Here is a 23066-nt window from a genome sequence, read left to right as displayed (position 1 = left end):
CAGAGAAGTTGTGATTCCTCAAACACATTTGGAAAAAAGTGTACTGCACATGAACAAAGTTACTGCTAATAATTGAAATAACTGCATAACTTCAAGATTAAAAAGTATATTAAGTAACTATGGGTATAGCCATAAAAATCACAGAAACAAAAATCAAAGATATACGAGTAGCACACATAGCACTACAATAACAGATGGTTTGAACTTTCCTTGTAACATGCCTAAAATTCAGAGATACCAAATTGCTATGTACAGCCAATCAAACTGGGCAGATATAATAAATTTAAGAGTACAAAGAAAATCCATGAGTGTGTGTCTAGGGGAAAGACAGGATAAATGAGTAATTCATTTATACCATATCATTTTACAGCGAGAAACATTGTGTAATTCTGGAAAAATTCAGGGAGCGATGAATGCTACAGCCAATGTTTTTTTTCTTAGGATCCCAGGATAATTCAGGTGGGAAGGCACCTCAGGAAATCTCCAGTCCAACCTCCTAATCAAAGCAGGTACAGCTCAGAGGTCAGACCAGGTTGCTGAGGGTCATGTCCAGTCAGGTCTTAGCAACCTTGAAGGATGGAGACGGCACCACCTCTCTGAAAACAACCCGCTCAACTGGGAGACAGCCCCCATGGGGGGAAAAAAGGTTTGTCCTCACAATCAGCCTGAACCTCTCTTGTTTTCAAGGCACTGCCTCTCGTCCTTCCACCACGCGTGGCTATGAACTGACGAAGTCCCCCTGAGCCCACACACCCCGCCAGTCTTCGCCCATCTGACTGTGTCCCCATCCAAGCTGTAATAAATGTAACTCAGAGACAAGAACGTTGTGGGAGACACTGTTGAAAGCCTTGCAGAAGCTGAGGTAATGGTGTTCACTTCTCTCCCCTCGCCCAGCACTCCAGTCACTTTACACTGCAGATGGCAATCAGGGGGGTCAGGCGTGCTTTATACCCGGGGTGACTGTTCCCCGTCACCTTCTCCTCCTTCACGGTGCCCAGAAGTCTGGTCATTTTGCTGTTTTAATACTGAACAGCTGTTTGCGAACAGGAAGGTGTAAACCGATAAAAGGTTAGTTGTGGGCTTCTGTTTTGCACTGTGGACCAGGGAGTTCTTGGTGAGGAGGGACAGCCGCTGACTGAGGAGGGAAAGGCGGGACTGGGTACCATTAGCGACGTCAAACGCTTCACCCCGGGTGAGTCCACGCCGACTGTTCCCCGCCACCTTCTCCTCCTTCACGGTGCCCACAAGTCTGTTCCCAGAGGACTCGCCCTGTGCCTTTTCCACGGAGCAGAGGCAGGCTGGCTGCTCCGCGGGGCCCCAGGTGACCCTTCTGGACCTCTCTGAAGAGGACTGGCCATTTGCTTTCTTCCAGCCGCCAGGGGGTCTCCCGGGGTCTCCAGGACCTTTCAAGCACGGCAGAGAGGGGTGCTGCAAGGACACGGGCCGGCGGTCCCAACGCCCGCGCGTGCAGGCAGGTGGGTCCCGCGGGCCGGTCTGGGCCGAGTCCTCTCGGGTACTGCCTGGGACCGGTCCTCACTCACGGCTGGCCGTTCTGCTCCTCGAACCGTCTCTGGGAGCGCAGGGGCCTCTGAGAAGGACACGCAAGCGAAGGCTGATGCAGAAGGCAGCGGTGGAGCTCCTCGGCCTTACGGGCGTTCGCCCACCCCGTTCCGCCGCGGACTCAACGCTTCCCTCGTCCAGCCTTCTCCTGCTGACGTAGCGGCAAAAGCTCCTGTTGCTGCTTTTGATGCTGCCGGCAAGTCTGAACTCCGGCTGACTTTGGCTGTCCTGACACCACCCCTGTGTGTCTGCCTGGTATTTCTGTGTTCAGACTTTGCAGCCTGTCCCTGCTTGCTCCTCCTGCTAGATATATATACTGCCTTTTTGCACTGGAATCCATGAGTTTTGCACTGGAAGCCATGACTTCTCCACTTAGAAAAGCAGGTATCCTGACAAATCCACTTGTCTGATGAGCCGGAAATTGGTTCAAATTGGAGTTTTCTACAGATTTGCTTATCAAGAGCTATCAGGCACAAAAATACAGATATAACCTCTGGTTATGAAAGTATTTGTGCCCTAGATTTTTTGCAAACTTGGAAGATATATCAGGGCAATACCATCACTCACACGCAACCTTGCTACATCATTTCCCTAAGCATACATCTGCTAGTGACTGTTCTTGGAGGAAGCACAGAAGGTAGACGGTCCTTCGCTCTGACAGAAAATGGCCATGTTTATATTCTTATGTCTTTTCTTTAGGTATAATACATGCCAAAAACATGAAGGTTAAACCAGCTCTAAACCACTGGATTCTAGTCTCAAGACTTGCACTCAAGAATGAATTAACATTCTTCTGCCAAGTAGCTGGTACAGATCACTGCCAAAAAGGGACCTTACGTTAGGTGGGCCACTGTCTATTCTTCTGCAGCATTTCACTCCCTGTGATTTATTCCAGAGGTAAATGAGACAGTCAGCACACAGCTTCTACAGCTCAGCATGGACTTCAAATGGTACCTTCAGAGCCCTCTTCCTTTGTTTCCCTAGGTCATTACTCAATCACTGAAAATGCAGCAATACAGCGTGTCCATGTGTACCACCATTCCTGGCTGATTTCATGAATGGTAAAAATCACAGCCAAACAATAGTGCCTGGCAAAGCACCAGAGCACCGCAAGTTATTGTTATTTTCACTGAAATATGTAGAAGTGTTACACCAAGCTATACAATGGAACTATACATTCCTACCTGCTGTTGAACTTCACCTTGCATCAGAGGTGCCTTATGCAAAAGCATTTGACAGAATTGTGTGTGACTGCTAAATGTGCCCCTGCTGGGTCTTTAAATCCTCATTAGTGTTAAGCCAGTGCACCTGATTATACATCGCACAGCAGGAAGATCTAACAAAGTATTGTTATTTGTATTATCTTTTTATAACCTAGCTTCATGCTCCCATTAAAAATGTATAGTGACCCTACCCATGTCAAGGCTTTCAAGAAATAATGCACTGAGATAATTGGTTGTTTGGCATCATACATAGCCTTTATAGCGTGTGTCAAGCTCTGAGTCATACTAATATATTTAACGTTCCTCATTAGGACATAATAAGAAATTGTGCCTGTATAAATCACATATTTATTCCCAACACGTGGCTTAGTTACACTATGTAAAATGATGAAAACGATTTCCTGTCCACACTAGCTATGTCTCACATAGAATAAAATGCTTTTATTAGATTTACTTTGCACCACAAGAACTGGATGGGTTAAGCTGCTCATATTTTTAAGCAATGATTTCTGCACAGGCATAGAGTGTTATGTGTACTGCATCTTTCTGAAGAGATCTGGACCACTAACATTAATAATGTGACAAACTGCCTCCATCATCATTCTGGATACTGAAATTCAATAAACATTACTGAAATATTCTAACCACTAAAATCACAGCCACAGTGGTTTCAAGAGCAGTATTTATCAGACACTGAATGATGCTGGACACAAATCTGGGGAGTAATTCCCTCATTCAATGTAGAGGATTCACAAGAATGCTTTTCACATTGAAAGCTCATGCCAAGTCACCATCACCAGTTCACACGTAAAGTAAAAAAAGAAATCTAAGAATTATTTCAGGAAAATACACATTTTCTTAAAAATCACTCCTCACAGGACTTCAGCTTAAAAAAAAAAAATAAAAATAATAAAAAAAAAAATCTATGTTAGGTACCCAACTCACGTTTTGTGATGAAAAGCACCAAAACGATGTCACTGTTTGTGCTGTTTCTTCAGATGTCCATCCTCTGGCTCAGTGCAACCAACACAGAGCCTCCATCCAACTTTTATGTGCGTGTCTATGCGTTATGTATGTGGACGTATACTTTATATTGTTGGAAGACATTAATAAATTCTGCATTTCAAGAATTATAGAAAAAAAGCATGGTAATTCTATCGCCTGTTTGGTACCAGGCATAATAAATTATCCACTTCTAAGCAAAAATTGTGAAAGTCTATCATCACTTATTCTTAAGTTTAAAATAGTCTCTGGAACATTCAGGTGGGGTTTTTTGGTTTGTTTTTGTTGTTTGTTTGTTTTAAAGTAATGACAGCTCTCTGTGAGTGGCCATTTGCCTGAAAAACAGCAAATTTTCAACCTGAAAGAATACTCACAAGATTAATGGATTATGTTTATTATTCTAAAACACAAAATTAAGTACTAACCTGCACACTAAAACTGAGAAGAAAAAGAAGTCATACTGCTGATCAGCTCTGAGGAACTACTACACTAATTCAAGAATTCATACTGTTATGACTATATCTAATTATCAAGCCCTCGTAGAAGCCCACTCAGGCAAAGCAAGCCTTCTAAAGTAGGTTACCAAATAATCCTTCATATTTTTACCATCATCAGCTACTATACAACTGCTCTAGGGTCAGATGTAAAGGTTTATGCCTGGATTGGATCATTTTTGTTGAAATTTTGCAAGGCAGATACTAGTTAAGTACTTCACATGCTCATCGTGTTGAATGGCCTACAAAGAAGTTAGTAAAAAGCAACCGTGCAGGACGAATCTTGGCTGGCTACCTGGAATGTCCCCCAGGGTTCAAAGCAGTCCAAGCTGATGCAGGATGGAAATGCCCAGGTTCACTCCTCACAAGAAAGGAATATGGGTTCATTGGTTTAAGTGTAAGAAGCATTCTTGAGCTGCCATCTCAGAAAGAAGTGAAGGAGGCAGACACTTCCATGCTGTAACACAACAAGCAGTAGATGCTTGTAGATGCTGACTCTTTTCTCCTTTTTCAATTTTTATAACTTGTAAAATTTTCCAACTGAAAGCTTCAGGATTTTTAACTAAACTAACAACAGTTTAACAAAACAACCACAGCCATGCTAGCCGGCACTTAGGTTCCTTTGCAAATGCAAGATTATCTCAACCACACATGGAAAAACACCTTTTTTTTTTCCTGACTTGCTAGATACATGTGTAGGCAGATACTTTTAGGTCACTTATGTTTGGATTAGAAATGAGAGACTTCTCTCTGAGATGAATGTAGATGCATCCCAAAGTAGGGTAAGCTGTGGAGAAGCAGGGCGCGAGGAAGCTGTCCTAACCGGGGGGCTCCTTCGGACACCACAACTTTTCAGGATGCTCTTCTGTGTCCTTAGGGTCTGGTGCTACATAACTACGTAGTGCGTTGGAAAGTCTGGAGGCTGAAGTGAACTTTTCCCCTCGCTTGCCTTGCTCATATCTTATTTAGGATTTTAGCACCATTTGGGGAACAGTTACAGACACTTTAAATCACATTTGCCTGGTGTGGTCTTTTATTTATTTACTCAAAAGATCCCCACGTGGGAGAGTTCCGAGACACTGCAGTGGAAGAATGTCAATGTTTTACAACACTTTCTCATCAAAAAAAACCACCTCTGTTTGTCCTTATAAACCATTCCTTGGTCTCTGATCCCATCAGGCCACGATGTGGACAGACCCCTGCAAATATAAGCAAACGGTTTATTACTTCAGTGCCCTTCCTTGCAAACTGCAGTAACTGTTACTGACATAGACTTATGACTAGGCAAAAACAACTGGTCTACTAGAAACCCAGCCAGAAAAAGAAACTGGTAAGAAGAAAAGTCTGACTTTGTACATCAACTGATAAATAATAATCGCTATCCAGTATCCAGCGTAAATTTGGCAGAACTAATCCCAGCCTGCATCCTGGAATTAAGAGTGGAGCACAGCGTATTTAGCAGACCAACTAGGTATTGCCTGTCACCCACTGAAATCACTGAAAATGTTTTATTTTTTTCATGAACAAAAGCAGAAACTAACCCTGCTCATGGAATGTTACATTCATGAAATTACCCCTTTTTTCCAATAACCTGTTTTCATATTAGTCAAACAAGTGCCTACGTTTCTGTGCAACGTTGTATGATGAATTACTTGCCCAGACGTTTCTAAAAGAAGTAGCAACTGACATCAGCTTAACACAAAAGGATTCTTAGGCTGCATGTAGCTCACAGAAACCAGAAACTAAGGACATCATTCACTCTTTGGGAAACCTGCTATGCCCAACAGTAAATCTTTTCCTTCAGGCAAAAGTGGTAAGTAGCCTTGATCGTAACAAACTGTTGCTACAGATCAAAGAGTAATGGCACATTTTTATTCAGAGTAAACTAATAGCCAAACTCTTGCTTGAAGCCAAATACATGGTTGAGAAGCACACAATAGGTGTTGTTATTACCGTCTACATTTAACTACTCTGCTCTTCCAGTGTTTCTTTGTCTATTTTCCATGCTGAAAAAGTATCATCAGCTGAGGTAGGAAAAACCACCCGCACCAACCAAAGTGGGTGAACTGGTTTCAGTAAATTAAAGCTTGAAACCTCTTAACGTCAGTATTAAAACTTCTTTCCAACACACACCCACTTACAAAATCATGAAAGTTCTAAAACTTTTGAAATTACTATTATTACCACTACAGAAATAAATAGCAGGTGAGCTTGGTTTATAAATGCTTTCCATATATTTAAATACGTAGCAGTTAGGATAATTACCCAGCCTCTTACGAGCCTCCTTTATCAAGCCATGAATTATCAGCAGATAGTATATTTTTACTGCATAAAAGCCATATTTTCAGAGATGCACGTTGCTTGCTGTCCCTGAAGAGCTTTAGAAGTCCTGAATAAGACAGTATGATAGTTAAAGGCATCCAGACTATTCAAAAGAAAGGTTTGGCTCCTTGTACATGAATAGCCAAGGATATTATGAACTCTCTGGCTCTCTTTCTGCATATAAAAAGAGATTATCCTTGCTTTCTGCAGATATTATTAAGGCAATTCACTTGTTTTACATTCTGCAATAAAATAAACTCCACTGTCATGCTGCCTGGAGCTCCTGTATCTCATCCATTATGTAAATCTCCAAAGAGTAGTTCAGCAAACATCATCTCAGTTCCACTGCACCTAATAAGATGACCTACACATCTAAGTTAATTTTCATCTTCCTAAGACCAACAGAAACTCCTTACTTCTTAATCTGCAAGAGAGATTCTTACTGTCATCTTCCTTCATAACCACCAAAGCCCAAGCTCATACAGTTTTAAATGAAACTCAGACCTAACTCCAAATGTTTGGGTTTTGGGGGTTGCACCACCTCTTCTAAAAACAGGAAAATAAAGCCGAGGAAAAAATAATGTTTTGAATCTCACTGTTTCTAGGACATCTTTCTTGATGGGTGGTTTGGGTTTTTTTGCTAATACAAATACTGGAACACTTCTACATTACTTAGAAATTTAGGTGGAAACTCAGTGCACGTTTACCTATAACGTTTGAAAGCCAAGGCTTTTGTTTTCACTTGAGCTATGCCCACATGTCCATCACAGCTGACTGCAGCAATCACAGCTGTAGCAGACTGCTACCAAACTGAACTGAAACAACAACAACAAACCCTAAGTAAATAGCAAAGTTCAAAAGAAGGTAACAGCCTCAAAGCAGAAAACTTGCCCTTTCCTGACTCATCACTGAATCTCTGCACAAAAAAGGCTTAATGAATCACCAGGAGTACACATGAAGTGCCATGTGGGAAGCGTAAGAGCAGGTCAAGATTTAGATTAATACCAGGAGCTTATTTTCTCTTTTAGACACATGTCCTTGGGTATATGAAATACCATATCCAGTGGAATCATTATTCAGGTCTGTTAGCAGTGGGTATCAATATTAAAATAACTGCCTTCTCCTTATGTGCTAGCTACTGAATTCTAACACATTCTTCTACACCTTCATATAAGAAGTGACAAATTGCCATTGTTTGACATTATTCTCTCCATGGCATGTCAAAAATACTAAAAACCAAATGTATTTATTTCTAGCATTAAATGTTTATTGTCAGATATGTAGGAAAAGGAAAACAAGAAAGTGTATGTAGTATTTCAATTTCTGGTTCAATGTATCTCAATCAGCACTGCTGTGCAGACCAAAAACCATGGGGTTTTCTCTTCTCATTGAGAAATAAAGATTAACTCTAAAATGCAGTTAGCTGTCCTGCTTCGTGATACTGCGAATTAACACCTCCCACAACAGAAGCATCCTTTTTTTTCCATGCAAACCCTTCCAACCTGATAACTAATGACCAGAAATGGGTCAAGAAACAAGCAGAAGCAGGAAGTCCTGTAAATCTCTGGTTTAAACTTGTTTTCTATGATGGATCATGCTCAACAGAACTGAACAGCATTCAGCTTCTTGGAAACCAAAAACCTGAGAGTATGAATTTAAACATTTTTCTCCCCATTAGGCGCTTTGGAAACTTGTGTCATACTTCTGAAAATACACACATCAAAATGGTCTTGTCAAACAGCTTTGAAATTAAATGCCTTGTGCTTCCCTCTCTGGAGTAGTACAAATTTAGTCATTATTAGAATTAGTATAATTGTTCTCTAAGTGCTCTACGAATGAAAGGTGAAATGAGCTTGGTGACTGCTCTTTCATTCCCATGAGAACATGCCACAGCAGAGAAGTCAGGCTGCAAGAGCAGGGATGCTCATGGATGCTTTGAAAACTGAAGGACTGGAGAGTGAGTCCAGCAAAGCAGAGCCTGGTGTCCTCACCACGTCTGCACCAGCATAGCTTACAGGCAGAGATGTCTGTTCTTCCAGGGAGGACACAGAAATCCCATGGGAAGAACTGCCTTCTGCAGATGCCTACCGCTGTCTGCCAAGTAGTGGAAGACGGGCACCTTCAGCAAAATGACTGAAGGTGAAAGGAACGGATCCAGGCCTTTGAGATCTAGCTTCCTGTGGACTATGCCCCATCACTTATGACTAGTCCTCACCAGGGGTATCAAGGCTGAAAGAGGAACCGAAGAAGCTGGTTTGAAACAGAAGCTGGTTTGGGACCACTAAACAAAGAGGGACATTGTGGAATCTCAACTGGGAGGTCCCTGAGCATTCACTAGCAGAACTGCAAGTCTGCATCTCCCTCCGCAAGCAGCACTGTTGCAACAGGAAGGGATCTTCTCAGTTTAGCTGAAGACATCCACAGCCTATGCCTTTCAATAGCCCATGAGAAATTAGAGTATGTTAGGTAACCTTTTTGGAGCATAGCTCCTGGTTTGGTTTCTTCCAACCTAACTTTCTCAGCCCAAGGCCATGCTATGAGGCAAAAGGAAGCACACCAGGCCAGGACATTCATGGAAGCATCTCCTGATCTAAGCTAAACCAGTAATAGTCTGCTCACTTCCCAGCTCTAGTCTAGACTGCTCCAGCCAGCTTCCTCCAAAACCAAAACTGGCCTGTGGTTTGGGGGGACTGATCCTTCCAGGCTCTTCTAGTAGCAGTGTGGACAAACCTCTACCAGTTTGACTGGTCCTACCAAGCCCTCCAAGCCTGTCCCCTGAGACCCCTGCACACAGCCTCACACCGGAGCCCACGACACGCAATGCACGCTTTCATGCCATGGAAACACGACACTGATAGGCCTCCAATCATCTCCAACAACAACAATAACGAGCAACAGGAGCACCGCAACGGTACTGGAGGACACCCATACTCCAAAAGGCAGCAGCACACCCGCAGCAAGCGCAGGAGGGAGCTAACCCTGGCTGGTGGGCACGCAGGGACCTGGCATCGCTCGCACCATGGCCACAGTTCGCCCCCTGAAGTGGATGCACTCAGCAAGGCAGGTATGCCAGGTCCTACGTTTAGGCTTGGCAGTCCTGAGATACCAGACGCAGCTGCAGCCAGAACTGAGGAAATGCTCACATCAAAATTTCCCACCTAGATCTTCGGGCTGCTTCCATCATTTTATTCCACATAGTCTACAACATGCATTTTGGAGACTACAAGAGGTAGCAGCGTCCGTTTCTGCCTCTGCCGACAAGCGGGAACTCTGCTTGTAGCGCATCTTCTCTCCCCCTCAGCCCAGGAACACCAACACAACATGCATTTCAAATACCAGAAATGGCAACCAAGGGTGTCTGTGCCTGCATTATAAAGCAATTTGTCACTTTATGCTCACAGGCTAGTTTTTGCTATCTCTGTTCTCAGCTCTGGCTAAACTTTTCAAGGTGAAGGTTTTTTTCACTCCCAAGATGAATTTAAAAAACAAACAAAAAAAAACCCCGAAAAGCCAAAAAAATCCCCAAACTTTAAAAACCAAAGCAACAGTTACAGGAGGACACTCATCACAGGAAGAGTTTAAGCTTTGTATGACCTAAATTAATCAAAATAAGTTAAGTAATCACACACCAAGCCTTACAACCAACAGCACTAATACAAACGATAGATGCCAACACGTTTACTAACTAAAATTGTAAGGGGATATCTCTTAACTTTCAGAAGCAGTTTAACAGGCACTCTACTGCACTGAGTTATGACAATAGGCACTGAAGCAGACCCTTAAACACAGCTGTCACCTACATCCACAATTTACTAATCACAGACTCATCACCACCACCCATCTCTTCATGGGGGAGTGATCTAGGCAACACCAGCAAGATCTACCTTTGCTTTACAATGACACTTAGTAATTTTAATGACGTGAACTGTGAAAAGAACTCTGGTATTCTTAATATTCCATGTTTTTGTCACATTTTGTCAATTCTAGACTAATTACTCTCTTGTGAGCTGCACTACAATGTGGGCCACCTTATTTCCCCCCCACACCACCTCACATGAAGGTAGCTACCATCCTTTTTTATGCAATTCTCCATTCTTCCTTTTTCAAAAAACTGTTTAATAAATAGGATTTTAATTCAAGAACTACTGCAAAATCAATGCACCTGAAACATCCCACAGCAGCTTCAAGCAGAGCAAAAATCTGTGCAGCCACCGGGATGCAAACCCCGCACACCACTGCCAAGCGGCTGCCAGGCCAGAGACATTTCTCCCGATTCTGAGCAAAGCCTCTCGGGCAGCTCTGCGCTGACTACTTGAAAATAGAATCGTATTTATTTTATATAAAGATCTCTGTATTTATTGATTTTAAAAGCAAAGCTTCAGGCTTTTGCAGTAGACCAGGCTTTGACAGGCAAAATCTAACACACCCCGTGCCTACTTCCATTGCCTTTCTGAAGTGTGAGGGTGCAGAAAGACCACAGTTATCTTCAACCACTAAAATAACACTTCTAAAATATATTGTATTTTGGATATATGAAACATAAAAGCTATGGTTACGATCCTCCATAGATGTCTGCCCCCTGACCCACACTGGCAGGAATAAAATACAAGGAGAAAACCCTCAAAATTATAATCCAACTTGATTTTAAACAAGGTCAGATCACAAGCCAAGCACTTAATATGATTTGGCCCTAACTCCAATGAACTGATTTTGTGCGTGTATAGATGTGTGTGCTTTGGATACCCACCCTAAGCCAGCTGCTGAAGAGCACTGTATAAACACACCAAAATAGTTGGGAAATGAACGGAATGGAGCCAAGACCCAGGACCCATAAACAAGAAACCATTTAGACTATGAAAGCAACTGCCCAGCAGAAATGAAGAAAGAAGCGATGTAGAACAAATTTTGTACTGTTGTTCGTAAGGAAAGCCTAATAGGAATGCCGAGGTCTCTCCAGAAATCACTCATTCACTTTACAAAGGCAAAGGGAAGAGGACCGAGCTCATACGCAATGCAAATGCATCAAGCCAAAGAGATTCGTTGCAGGCATCTTAAATGCCTTTTTCTCCTTGGAAAAGATCAGTGTTGGAAATGCCCCGAGCAATTTTTCAGCCATGGGGATCAGTTCCAAGTCCACCTCACCCCACTCCCAGCGGGGCTGAGCTGGCAATAAGCAAAGCTGGGGGCTACAGGGCTCACAACGCGTGGCCCGCCAGCACCCCGTCAGCCCCATCGGGTGCCAGGAAAGGATGGGAGCAAGAGACAGCACAGTATGTGGCAGTCGGTGTAAGCAACAGAAAAAGAAAGAAAACCTCTGCTGCTCCTCCCTTTCCTGAATATAAGGTTTGGGAAAAAGTTTTCCTCCCACTCTACAGTTTCAGCATAAGTTTTACATTTTACATTTCAGTGACAGTAAGTAAAAGCAGATCTGTCCTATGAATATGACTGGGCTCCAGACAACAAACGGCCTGCTATCTATTTACACTGTGAAATATTCATTAAATATCAACCACCAATGGACTGTTAAGGGACCCATCTTGATAAATGCTAGACAACAGATGAAACCAAAAGAACTTCAGTCTCCTTGCCTTGATGAATGGGGCCATCAGTCATTTTTAAGTGGTCGTTTGTTACATTGTTTTATCCAAGATATTTATAATCATAATGAATTGAGACAAAACATCAAACTACAGCCTGTTTGCCTGAGAGTAATCTAAACTGAAAAGCACATGACAGAAAGGATAGATTGATGGCCAGTGCAATATAACTCCCTTGAGATTAATATATTTTACCCTGTTGATGTTTCTAGTCATAATTATACTCCAAGAATCCACTGAATGACATTAGATGTGAAAGACCGCTTAAGAGCAATCACTTACTTTCTAGGAAAACTGCATTTGTTTGCAATAGATACGGAGGGGACAGCTGACAACAAAACCCAAACATATCACCACACTGCTACTAATATTCTGACTACGCAAATATAAACACAAAAGTTCCTCAAAACACCCTCAAATACACTAAAAAAAAAAATTAAAAAAAATTCAAAAACAGACTTTAAAATCAGGAAGAAAGTAAAGATTGAAAGTCCCGTGAGTCCAAACTGCATCCAAAACCAGGGTAGCTCCAAAGTCAGATGAGACAACTCAGGGGCTTGCCCAGCCTGCAGTGGAGCACAGGGCTGTTCCTCCCCAGGTGCAGGACTTTTCGCTTTGCTGAACTTGATGAGGTCCCCGCCAGCTCCTTTCTCCAGCTGCCAAGGTCCCCCTAAAGGGCAGCCCTGCCCTCACTGCATCAGCTGGGTACCCCTGCGCAGCACCACGCACGCAGCCGGCAGCCCAGAGGACGGGCACCCTCCTGCACCCTGCTCCGCACAGGAGTCGGAGGAGGTGAGGCAAGGGCACATCAGAGGCTGGGAGACTGCTGAGATGGGGTGAGCTCTGGAGAGTTCAGGAAACACCCCCTTGTATTGAGTCCCTCCCTCTAAACAGCTGAGCCAAAGTTTGCCTTTTTTTTTTTTTTTTTTTTTTTAAGAGATGACACACAGGTTACATTCGTGAGACAGCAATATTCTTGGGCTTATCACATAGACCTCTTTAGAAAATAAGCAGTCATCTCCTAACACTACTGAATTCAATACAGCTCTGTGCTGTTTATCATTTTTTGAGCATTAAGTAACTTAGAACATCATTACGCCTGACCAAATGAATTGCCCAGTAGTATTTCTGCAAGTTGTTTGTGAAACCACAGTGTGAGTAGGAGACTGCACCCAAGACCACTCGTTATGTACAACCCAGACCTGCCTTTCCAATCTGAGCAACCTCTTCTCCCCTTTAATTTCACTCTCTGACCTCCTTTCAGCCCTGCCCACTTGTTTTTGGTTTAAAGTCTTGATCTTTATTTTGCCGGAGACTTTCTGAGCTATAGTTCCTCCCTATCAGTTACCCATTTCCTTACCAGCTCCTACCCTGGTCTCATCTCCATATACCCACATTCAGTCACTGTAGACTGAAAAATGTAAACTTCAGACATCAGATTCAACAGAGAACTGAACCTCTAAATTCAGTCACCGTTATAATGGAAAATGTAGAAGCATTGTAAGCTGTGTGCATTCAATATACATGTATGCTATCAGGTTTATTTTGCATATTTCTCATTGTTCTGGGAAAGATTCATCTAACCTCATTTTGAGACAGAAAAATTTATATTCATATTTCCTTCATTAGTTGCATATATGCTTAGATGTCAGTTATTTATATAAAGCCACATTTACATGTATTATTATATGGTCTGAGGCAGACCAAAGACCTAAAATATACCAATATAACATACACATGATGCAACCTAAGTTGTTTACACCCCCAACAATATACCAACATACTCATGTTAGCAATAGAAAGCTTTCACAACTTGGTTAGCAAAACAGCAATAAAGTGAAAGGCTGAGACAGGGTGCTGAGTGAAATCCAATCTCTTTCCTACTGGAGCCAGAACTTTATCAACTGATCTTAATAGTGACCACAGAGGAGCCCTCTCCACCTCTATTGCTTAAGTTTTCTGGAATCAGTCTGCCCACAAAAGGAATTTTTAGCCTCACACTTTGAATTCCTCCACATAACCACATTTTTTTCGTGTTCAGTGATATGACTTAATCATGGTACTTTCCTAATATAAAAGATTAACAGATGGATTCAGAGCCCTATGTTTGCAAAGACTACCAAACAGAAAACATGTAAAGAAATTACTCAGCATCCCCCTCCTTATCGTCACATATTTTGCGCAGCTTCCTCACAATTACTGCGGTATGTCATCAGAAGGACATGAGGGAGTGGAACTACGGCTCGATGTGGAAGAGGTCACCCTGCTCTCCTGTTCTTCCCTCCTTCCTTCTGCTACCACTCTGTGTCAAACCAGAAAGGCAAAAGCAGAGAGAGGAACAGAGATACAAAGCTAGCAGTACTCCATCTCTCATGCAACTACAGTCTTTCCCAAGGAACCTGGGAAAAGGCCACGCGAGTGCAAGAGTATTTTGCGTTTGCCTGACCTGGAAGCCCTCCCTCCTCTGCGCAGACTCTGGTTACGACAGCCCCTCTCAAGGATCTGACAAATCCTTAACTTTTTCTGCCCTGGTGTCACTTCCCAAGCCAAATACTTAAGAAGGTCCTCTAGTCTGACCCAGTTTCTCCTCAATTCAATGCAAAACATTACCATGCTATGGTAATACCGCTCTGTGCTGTCTTCTGGATAGCATGAGAAGTCCACCATAACATAATGATATCCAGAGATAGCTTACAGATAATTAGTTTGGTCTTTGCACCCTCTCACGCTTTCTGCCAGTAAAGAGCCTCCCGAGTTTGTACATACAGGATTTTATCACTGCAGTTCTGGAAGATGCAAGCAAGGTTTGGACAGTATCAGTTTTTCACTCTGCTATTCATAGCCAGGAGGTCTGAGTGGGGAAGTGTTTGCTCCCCCGCTATGCAAGCCCATCCTGAGCTATCAGACATCGGTAGGGACAGACAGCAGCCACTGATACATCAGCTATCAAACCAAAGAGAAATTCCTTAAGAGTTTCTGTGCTGGTTTTAGCAGGCAACAACTGCTGGTTCCTGTCTGGGCATACAGGTCCCTGATCCCATAGAGAAATTGTGTACATTACTGCAGAGTTACTAATACCACTAGCTGTCTCTACTAGGGTTTAAATTTGGCTCCTGGAGGCTGGAGGTGTTTTCTGGGACCTGTGGTATACAAAGCAGATGTTCTGTGGATGCTTCCGAACTAAAGATTGTTTCACTGGCTGTTATTTTGGGAGACAGGATTCAAGGACACAGATGATTTCCTCAAGTCTTATGCTGCTTGTGGATCCAGAGGTAGCTAGGATAAGCATGTCCACTACCTGTTGTAAACACTAAAAAAGCATACCTGAGAAGGAATTAAGCTCTTCTGTATCCAAGTCAGTTGTTGATAAACTGCAAAATTTCTGAACCACTAAAAGATTGATAAAACCAAATTATCACTAAGATAAATAAGAATTTTTGTCCTCCTGAACTACTTTGCTCAAGTTAATAGAACTATAGACTTACATTTCTGGTATTGAACTGACACTACACTTCTGAAAAAATCCATGGTTTTTTTGATTGTTCCCACCCCTGACTGAAACTCATGGGTTGAAGAAAGCTATCTAGGAAATATGTTTTCCACCATAACACATCCCTCCTTGACTAACAGAGTTTCCAGAATGCCTTATTTAACTGAGCTGCTGTGCAGCATCCTGCTGGACCGTGCCCTGTATCCCATTGCACCGCACCCTGCATTTGTCATTACAATTCATTTGCTCCAGTGCAAACCCACAGGCAGAGTCAGCTTTGTTTAAACAGCCTTGGCAGGAATCGGTTAACGTAGCATCCCAGCCAAAGCCTATAGTTCAGTCACCAACAAGTCAGACTGACAGACGTCAAGGCCTACTGAATTTTATCATCTTACAAAGCACAACAATAAAGTCAGTAAAGCACGGAGGTCCACTAACAGCTTCTTCCTTTTTAACTAGCACAGAAAGACATGCTGTGAGACAGCCATCTCTCTATGATAAGAAAACAAAGCACCACGATACTTTCGAAGATATCGTATCCTATTTGACTTCTTAAAGAGCATCTGTCAATGTGGCATCCGAGTGCCACTCCACAACATATTAAGCTTCATAGCCAGCAGCTGTAACAGAAGACAACGCCTCTCTCACTCTCCCTTCATCCTTGCACATAAGAATAATGAACACCACTGTGCATCAGCCCATTCAAACACCTGGCTGCAAAGGAATTACCTATGTCCCTAACGTACTACTAGGTTTTGCTTTGAACATTCAGGTTTGGTCACAAACTGCTGCGTTAAGCTACAGCTGTGTTACGCTACAGTATTCCCCTGCCTGAAAGACAATACAGCATATGAAGCTCAGACCAGTTATTTCATCTATTATGTTTTGTAACACAATATAAATTTTTGATAATAGCAGTAATATGTATAATGCATACGGCTGTAAAAATGTCAACCAACTTTTATGGCTTTCCTCTTCATATGAATATTCAGTCATCCATTTGTCCCTAGATCCACTTCAATCCTGAAAAAGAAGAGATGAAATAATTTAATGGATGTATTTTCTTAGAGGTTCATTAATTTCTCAAATATTATTGCATATGTAAATAAAAAACCTAACCATAGACATCTATTCCACAGTAAAACAGGGGTCAGAAGAACAGTAAGCTTATAAGCACTTTAAATAAAACTGGATAAATACAACAAAAAGTATATTGGAGAAAACCTTATGTTTCCTCTTAACTAATGATTTCAGTCAACGCTCTCAGTGTCTTTAATTTCTGAGCTGCTACTTGAGCGCACTAAATCCCAACTGTTTTAATTAGTCTTCAGGGCCCATTATATTTCAGTACCCTGCATTTGTACAGGTAAACCTCCCAGCAGTTACCGAGTGCAAATATTCTTTACTGGTATTTCAAAATGTGTTTCCCAAAAATACTATTTGAGATCTGGACAATAACACATTAAAAGCCAAAATACACTGATTAGTGAGCTCAGTCAATACTCCAGCCATGGGAAGCAACTGTGCAAGACCATTACAAAATTTGAATACTTATTCCTTGAAAGGTTTCCTATGGATACACGATTATTTTAGTTATGTTTCCATGTGAATCTATAAAAGGAAAATGTATATTGAGATTTAAATACTATATTATACTTTGGGGAGGCTCCTTCAGGTTTAAGAAAATATACTAATCCAGTAGTCTAACTTTTTTAAAGCCGGGGGGGGGGGGGGGGGGGGGGGGAAGCTTCAGATGTCCAAAATTTAAATAACAGACAGTATGTCTTAAACCTCTTGCCAGAATACATGCATATATCTGGAAGCAAATGCTACTTACATATGTCTCTTTTACTAATGGAAATGGTGTGAAGTCAAGAATCTAAATCTGCTGTCAGAGTTATTATAAACAATCTGTTGTTATTTTTATATCATTCAAAATAAGGTCATCCTTCAAAATAGCAGTGGAGCATCACCTGCCTGCTTTTAAACCACAACCCAGTATTTCATTACTGCTGTATATACGACAACACGACTAACAGGTTTCCAAACACTAAGCTAATTTTACACCGAAAACACGACAAGAAGCTCCCTTCAGCATGTAAAATTAGTAAATGTTCATATACTGTGCTACTATTATGCTAACTAAACACCAGGCACTTAATTTGATTTCTAAGAAAATATTAACGTTAATAGAAAAAAGTTCCAAATATTAATATGAATCATAAAAGGTAGCAAAATCACTGCAAACACTGATCTAACTAAATGTAACTAAACACTGTAGCCTTAGAGCATGCTAACTATTGAGGACCATTTGTCCCATCTCCTAGGTATCTTGTAGACTCTCCTTCCTTTTGTTTTTTAATCTCCCTTGGCATTATTTGGATTGCTTCAAAATTTCCATTTCATGAAGAAGATTTTTTTTTTTTAATTGCATACTTGAAGAACCACCTTTGAGTTTCTAGCTGCTCTTTCTCTGTGCTAATGTCCAAAAATGGGACAAGTGGACCAGGTTTTCCATATCCTGGACATACAGGATATGGTTATCTAACCTGAGCAGGAAATGACATAGTCATCAAGTTCTTTAAAATTAAATGTAATATATTCAAAAGCTTCATGGGATCTCTGTCAGAGGAAGACAGAGTTTGACCTGTAGTTGTTTCCAGTTCTTCCAGTTTTCTCATCATTACTCCTCCCTACACGCACACAGACACACACGCTCCTACAACGCAACTTAGCTTCAAGTTACACGCAAACACTGGAGTTCTATTAGGTTACCGTGGCTATGGTGACAGAGCAAACACGGGTATGCGTTTCAAAACCGCTAACACACCGCTATCCAACCAGCCATAGCCACAGCTGGTTTCGCTGCGCAAATCACGTACAACAGCCCTCCCCATGAAAAAGCTACTTTTGTTAGCACTGACAAATAATTGGGTTAGCTTATTAATTCTCTTCAGGTCTGCACAGTTTATCAAGCACTGAACTGCCCTCGTCCTTGCACCGCTGGGGTGCTCTCCTCCATGGAAGGGCTTCTGCTCGTCCTCCTCTTCGCCGAGCGCCAGCACGGCACACGACGAGCTCCAGCAGTGCCACAACGCTGCTCCACCACGGCACACGGGGGTGGGACGGGGGGTGCCCCCAGCACTGACCAGCACGGTGACCGAGAGCATTGACTTTGGCGGCCAACGCGCACTTGCCACGCGTGCCACCCATATAGGCCACAGGCCTCGTCATCGCAACGATTTTAGGCTGCTTTTGGGGAGAAGATGAAGAGTAAACGGTTTATCTGAAAATGGCGTCCAACTAGTAATTCCACAGATCTGTCGCCTGGTTTTCAGAAGAGCTGAAAAGCTTCGGCTTCAGATGAAATGACTTCAAAATGCATATAAAAATAGGACTGTCCGTCCTTACAGATCTAGTGCATCCATTCCGCCACATCTGTCACTGCTGTGAAACCTGCTCTAGACTTTGGTTTTCAGCAGCTTACTGCGAAATCTCAGTTTCTACTATCACAAATATGAAAACAGACATCAAAGTCCAAATAGAACCATCATCCATTTGTATCAAGTGGTTTTTATGCCAGAAGAAAATCTACCCGACAAGACAACCACACAATATCCCTGATTCAAAACCTTTATGTCAAAAGGGCTCTTTAAGTAATCAGAGAGCAGAGCACCTAACAAACCACCAGTTTCAACCAAAAGAAAGAAATTTAAGTAGCAAACACAGAATTATGTCCACTTCCAGTCAAAGCCTAACCATCATCTTAAAATCATGTTTTCAGACCCCCATACTTTATAAAGCTTATGAATGCCGCCAAACATTAGATTCTTTCCCCTACAGAAAAAAAAACCCAAACAGAAATTACAACACCTAGTGCATTTTCAAAAACCTGTCTTGATCAGAATAAATGCCCTGGTGGTTCCACCCTGGCCAGCATCTCTACCCACCGGTGGAGCTGAGCAGGAATCACGGACCAGAGTAAGGAACATGAGAAGGGTTTCAGCACAATCATGCTGAGCATATTTCTAGACAAACAGAGGCCACTATGTGTGTGGAGGGGCCCTTGTCTCTACAAATAGTACATTTTTTAACATATAAACCCACGTTAATTCATTTTTAAAAAAGTTCATACTGGTACCACCTTCACATCTCTCTTACATACTTCTAACTGTTAATTAAATTCACATTAATACAGTTACAAATTGTTCCTCATGCTACTTTCCCCCTTTTCTAATTCAGACAGATATGGGAACATACATTTGGAAAAGATCAACTCATTCACAAAGTTAAGTCATTGGCTGAATCAGGACTTATTAACTTTTCCCTCTACAAAGCAAACGCCATATTTAGGCATAATTGTGTTTCTTAATCACCTTCTTGCATCATTTATTCTACTTTAAAAGTATGCACTTTTCTTCTTGAAAGCCCTTAAATCTGCACTTACACTTCTGCAATCCCTTTCAAACACCCTGAGTCACACCAAACTTCCCCGACGACAGAGTGCAACTTCTCCCAAACTCATGAAGGCCACCCTGAACATCAGGTAAGGCAGATCACTGAAAGCATGGTTTCAGCAGCGTTTGGAGACAGAGGAACACAAGTTATCCTCAACCCAGTGTTGAGAATGGCTACCTTTATATTAATAGTAGTCACATACTTGCCCCTTTTCTCCTATGTTTCTGATTCTTGCAGGGAAATTCATAAACTCCATAAAGCATTCTGCAGAAGCTACAGATAAAATATATATTAACCACAAGCTACAGATTTGCAACAGTCCTCAACATTTTAAAATCAATAAGGGACAGGAGAGGCTGAAATTCAGTGCAGCACTGCAATGAATCAGCATAGACAAAAATCTACCTAAACTGCACTTTGAGTGCCTACCTTTCTTGCCTTGGGGTCTAGCGCCCAGGATCTTTGTAAACTGAGTTCTGTACCATTGTAACTGAAACTAGCCAAAACACTTTGCCACAAAGTTGGCTGTAAAAAAGTTAAAAAACTTTAAATTCCAACATAAGCCACCTTTGTACCAGCAGCCATTATAAGCTGCAAGATGAACTAGATAATACAGCTTAAAATACATTTGGTTTAGGTTAAGTGTAAGTGCTACACAGGACCAAAGGAGCACCTGCTACGCGTTCTGTTACTCACTGAACAACTGTGATCATAAGGTTTATTCTGTCCTCAGCTAAAGTTTTTGCTAGTCTTTGATTGTGACTTCTGCTCAAACAAGGCAAGCGGAGTTACTTAAGATGCCAGCCCCCCCCGCCAACATCTTTGTTGCTCTGACGTAGTGTCATAACAAAAATATCTTAAGCTGCTCAAAATATTTCTGAAAATTAACTTAATGCTTCAGTTTCTGGTCTTCACCGGTATTTTATTAAAAGTAAAGAGAAGCAGGAGGCAGAGAGTGGGATGCTTGTTGCTAGGAGATACCTAGCTCTCCTGAACTCCTACAGACTGAAATATTTATCCAGACTCCCACGAAGAATGACATCTAGCATAGAGAAAGAAAGAGATGCACGCACTTACTGAAGTACATCATGATTCAACGTAAGAAGCAGCAGCTCTGCCACCAGCTCAGTCCCTGGGGTACCTAAGCCAAGGAGGCTGCAGTCTGGGATGGCAGGTGGGGTAATGCAGCTCCTCCTAAATGTCTACCCTGATTTCAGCTGAGCCTTATGGGGTGATACCTTCAAGACTTTTATGCCAAACCAGAACGATCTCAAAGCCATTGGGCTCTTGGCAGCACAAGAAAATGCATCCTTCGCTCCCCTGACTGTATAGCTGTGTTGTTTTTCTGTTGTTTGGGTTTTTTTCCCCAAATCATTATCCTCTGATAACAGGTTTCCATAGGAAAAAGCATGCAGCTGGCCAGATGTGGATGAACAATTCATTAACCAAACATACAACCTTTGTGCCATGCTCCTCCCCCTCCTCCCTTTAAAAGGTTTATTCAGTGATTAAACTTTCAAGGAGTGCTTACACAGTCTTTCAGTAGAGGCTTAGAGGAATAAACATTATTCTTTATGGGGTCTTTTATTTGACATTAATGAATTATTTTCAACTGAACAGCTTCAAGGATAAGTCCCAGACCTTCTGGGACTTAAAGATGAATTTCAAGAACTCTTTGTTCTCCCTAGCACTTAAGGGTCCTGTTTGACAAAAATAATTTTATGTAAATATGCTACGTTTTATAATTTCAGAGAATTATTACTCTGGGAAAGATAATGTCTTTCAGCAATATCTAAAAAACCCTGCAACTGTATCAATCTACACAAATGAAATTCGAAGGTGTGTGCACGCTGTTATATTGTAAAGGTAAAAAAAAGACTTAGTTAAAATCTGGAGAAGTAACGGAGTCCTCAAATGCCTGCATTTAGGTAATCATCAGTGGTCAATCTGGAAGAGTGCAATAAATTGCAGGGAGCAGAGGAAAAGGCAGCAGAATACTACATCCTCCTTGAAATTTTATTCTAAAAGTAGTTACCTTTGACACTCTCAGTTGTTTGAATAGATAGCTCTGAAACCTTGATACTCCCTTCACAACTCCAGTTTAAATAAAATGACATTGATTTCTGTTAGATCTAAATAAAATAAAATTTTGATAAACACAATCACACATCACTTTGGACAGCTTCTCTGACATAAGGAAATGTTCATGTTACAGTACACACACTCAGCGCAAGGTCTCTCAGTTCACCACCTTATCCTCGCACACAGTTCAAACTCCACGTTAGAGTAAGAATTTCATTTACCAGCCTGTCCACAAAGTCAAAGGACTTAGTGGGCCTTTTCTTGTTACAAGAATTACAGCTTTATACATATATTTCTATTTATACACACACATATATACACATATATGTATATAAAAACACGCAGACATACAGCCACGAAGTTTTGGTGGATTGATTAAATACTTTTTGTAAATACTTGTCTTAAAGAATCTGCCGAAAGCATACTTCCTAATGTATCATCAAAACAACACAGGACTTTCAGCCAAGCTGTGAAACGTAACTATGTTTCTAAACCCATGAAGAACTCGAATTTAAAAAAAGTGATCTTTTCCCCTTATCTTCAGACTTTCTTCAGCAAAACAGTACGTATTACTCTCCAGGTAATGACTATCCAAGACTTCTACTCATAAGAGCTTACAAGCATCTGAAAGAAATTACAAAACAGTAATATTTTAAAACTGGTTATTCCTAATTTCAGGTTGGAATCATGTATGTTGTGTTGCTACATTTTGTTTGCACTTCAACTAAAACAAATATGATTAAGTGTACTAAAAATGAAGTCAAAGTGTGAAATCCAAAAGGAAGGTACCTCACAGGAAAGGTGTTCGTGCTTCAAGTAGGATAAGAGGGAAGAGACT

The 23066-nt window shown here is 41.6% G+C and overlaps 1 protein-coding gene across 6 annotated transcripts in view; it reads right to left on the bottom strand.

Moving 5' to 3' along the window:
* The window catches only part of KLF12 (Kruppel like factor 12), a 252339-nt gene that overhangs the window by 164837 nt on the left and 64436 nt on the right, over positions 1–23066 (bottom strand). For 5 of the 6 annotated variants that reach the window (XM_030036334.2, XM_030036331.2, XM_041128670.1 and 2 more), the window contains exon 2: positions 16648–16711. In XM_030036334.2, coding sequence (XP_029892194.1) covers positions 16648–16668 — 21 coding nt within the window. In that variant the 5' untranslated portion in view covers positions 16669–16711. The remainder of the gene's footprint in view (positions 1–16647; positions 16712–23066) is intronic. The other variant, XM_041128673.1, reaches the window with a different exon arrangement.

This window comes from Aquila chrysaetos, chromosome 14 (assembly GCF_900496995.4).
Source record: "Aquila chrysaetos chrysaetos chromosome 14, bAquChr1.4, whole genome shotgun sequence".
Lineage (NCBI taxonomy): Eukaryota > Metazoa > Chordata > Aves > Accipitriformes > Accipitridae > Aquila > Aquila chrysaetos.
Note: the sequence above shows the minus strand (reverse complement) of the source record. Positions and strands in the feature narration are given on the sequence as shown.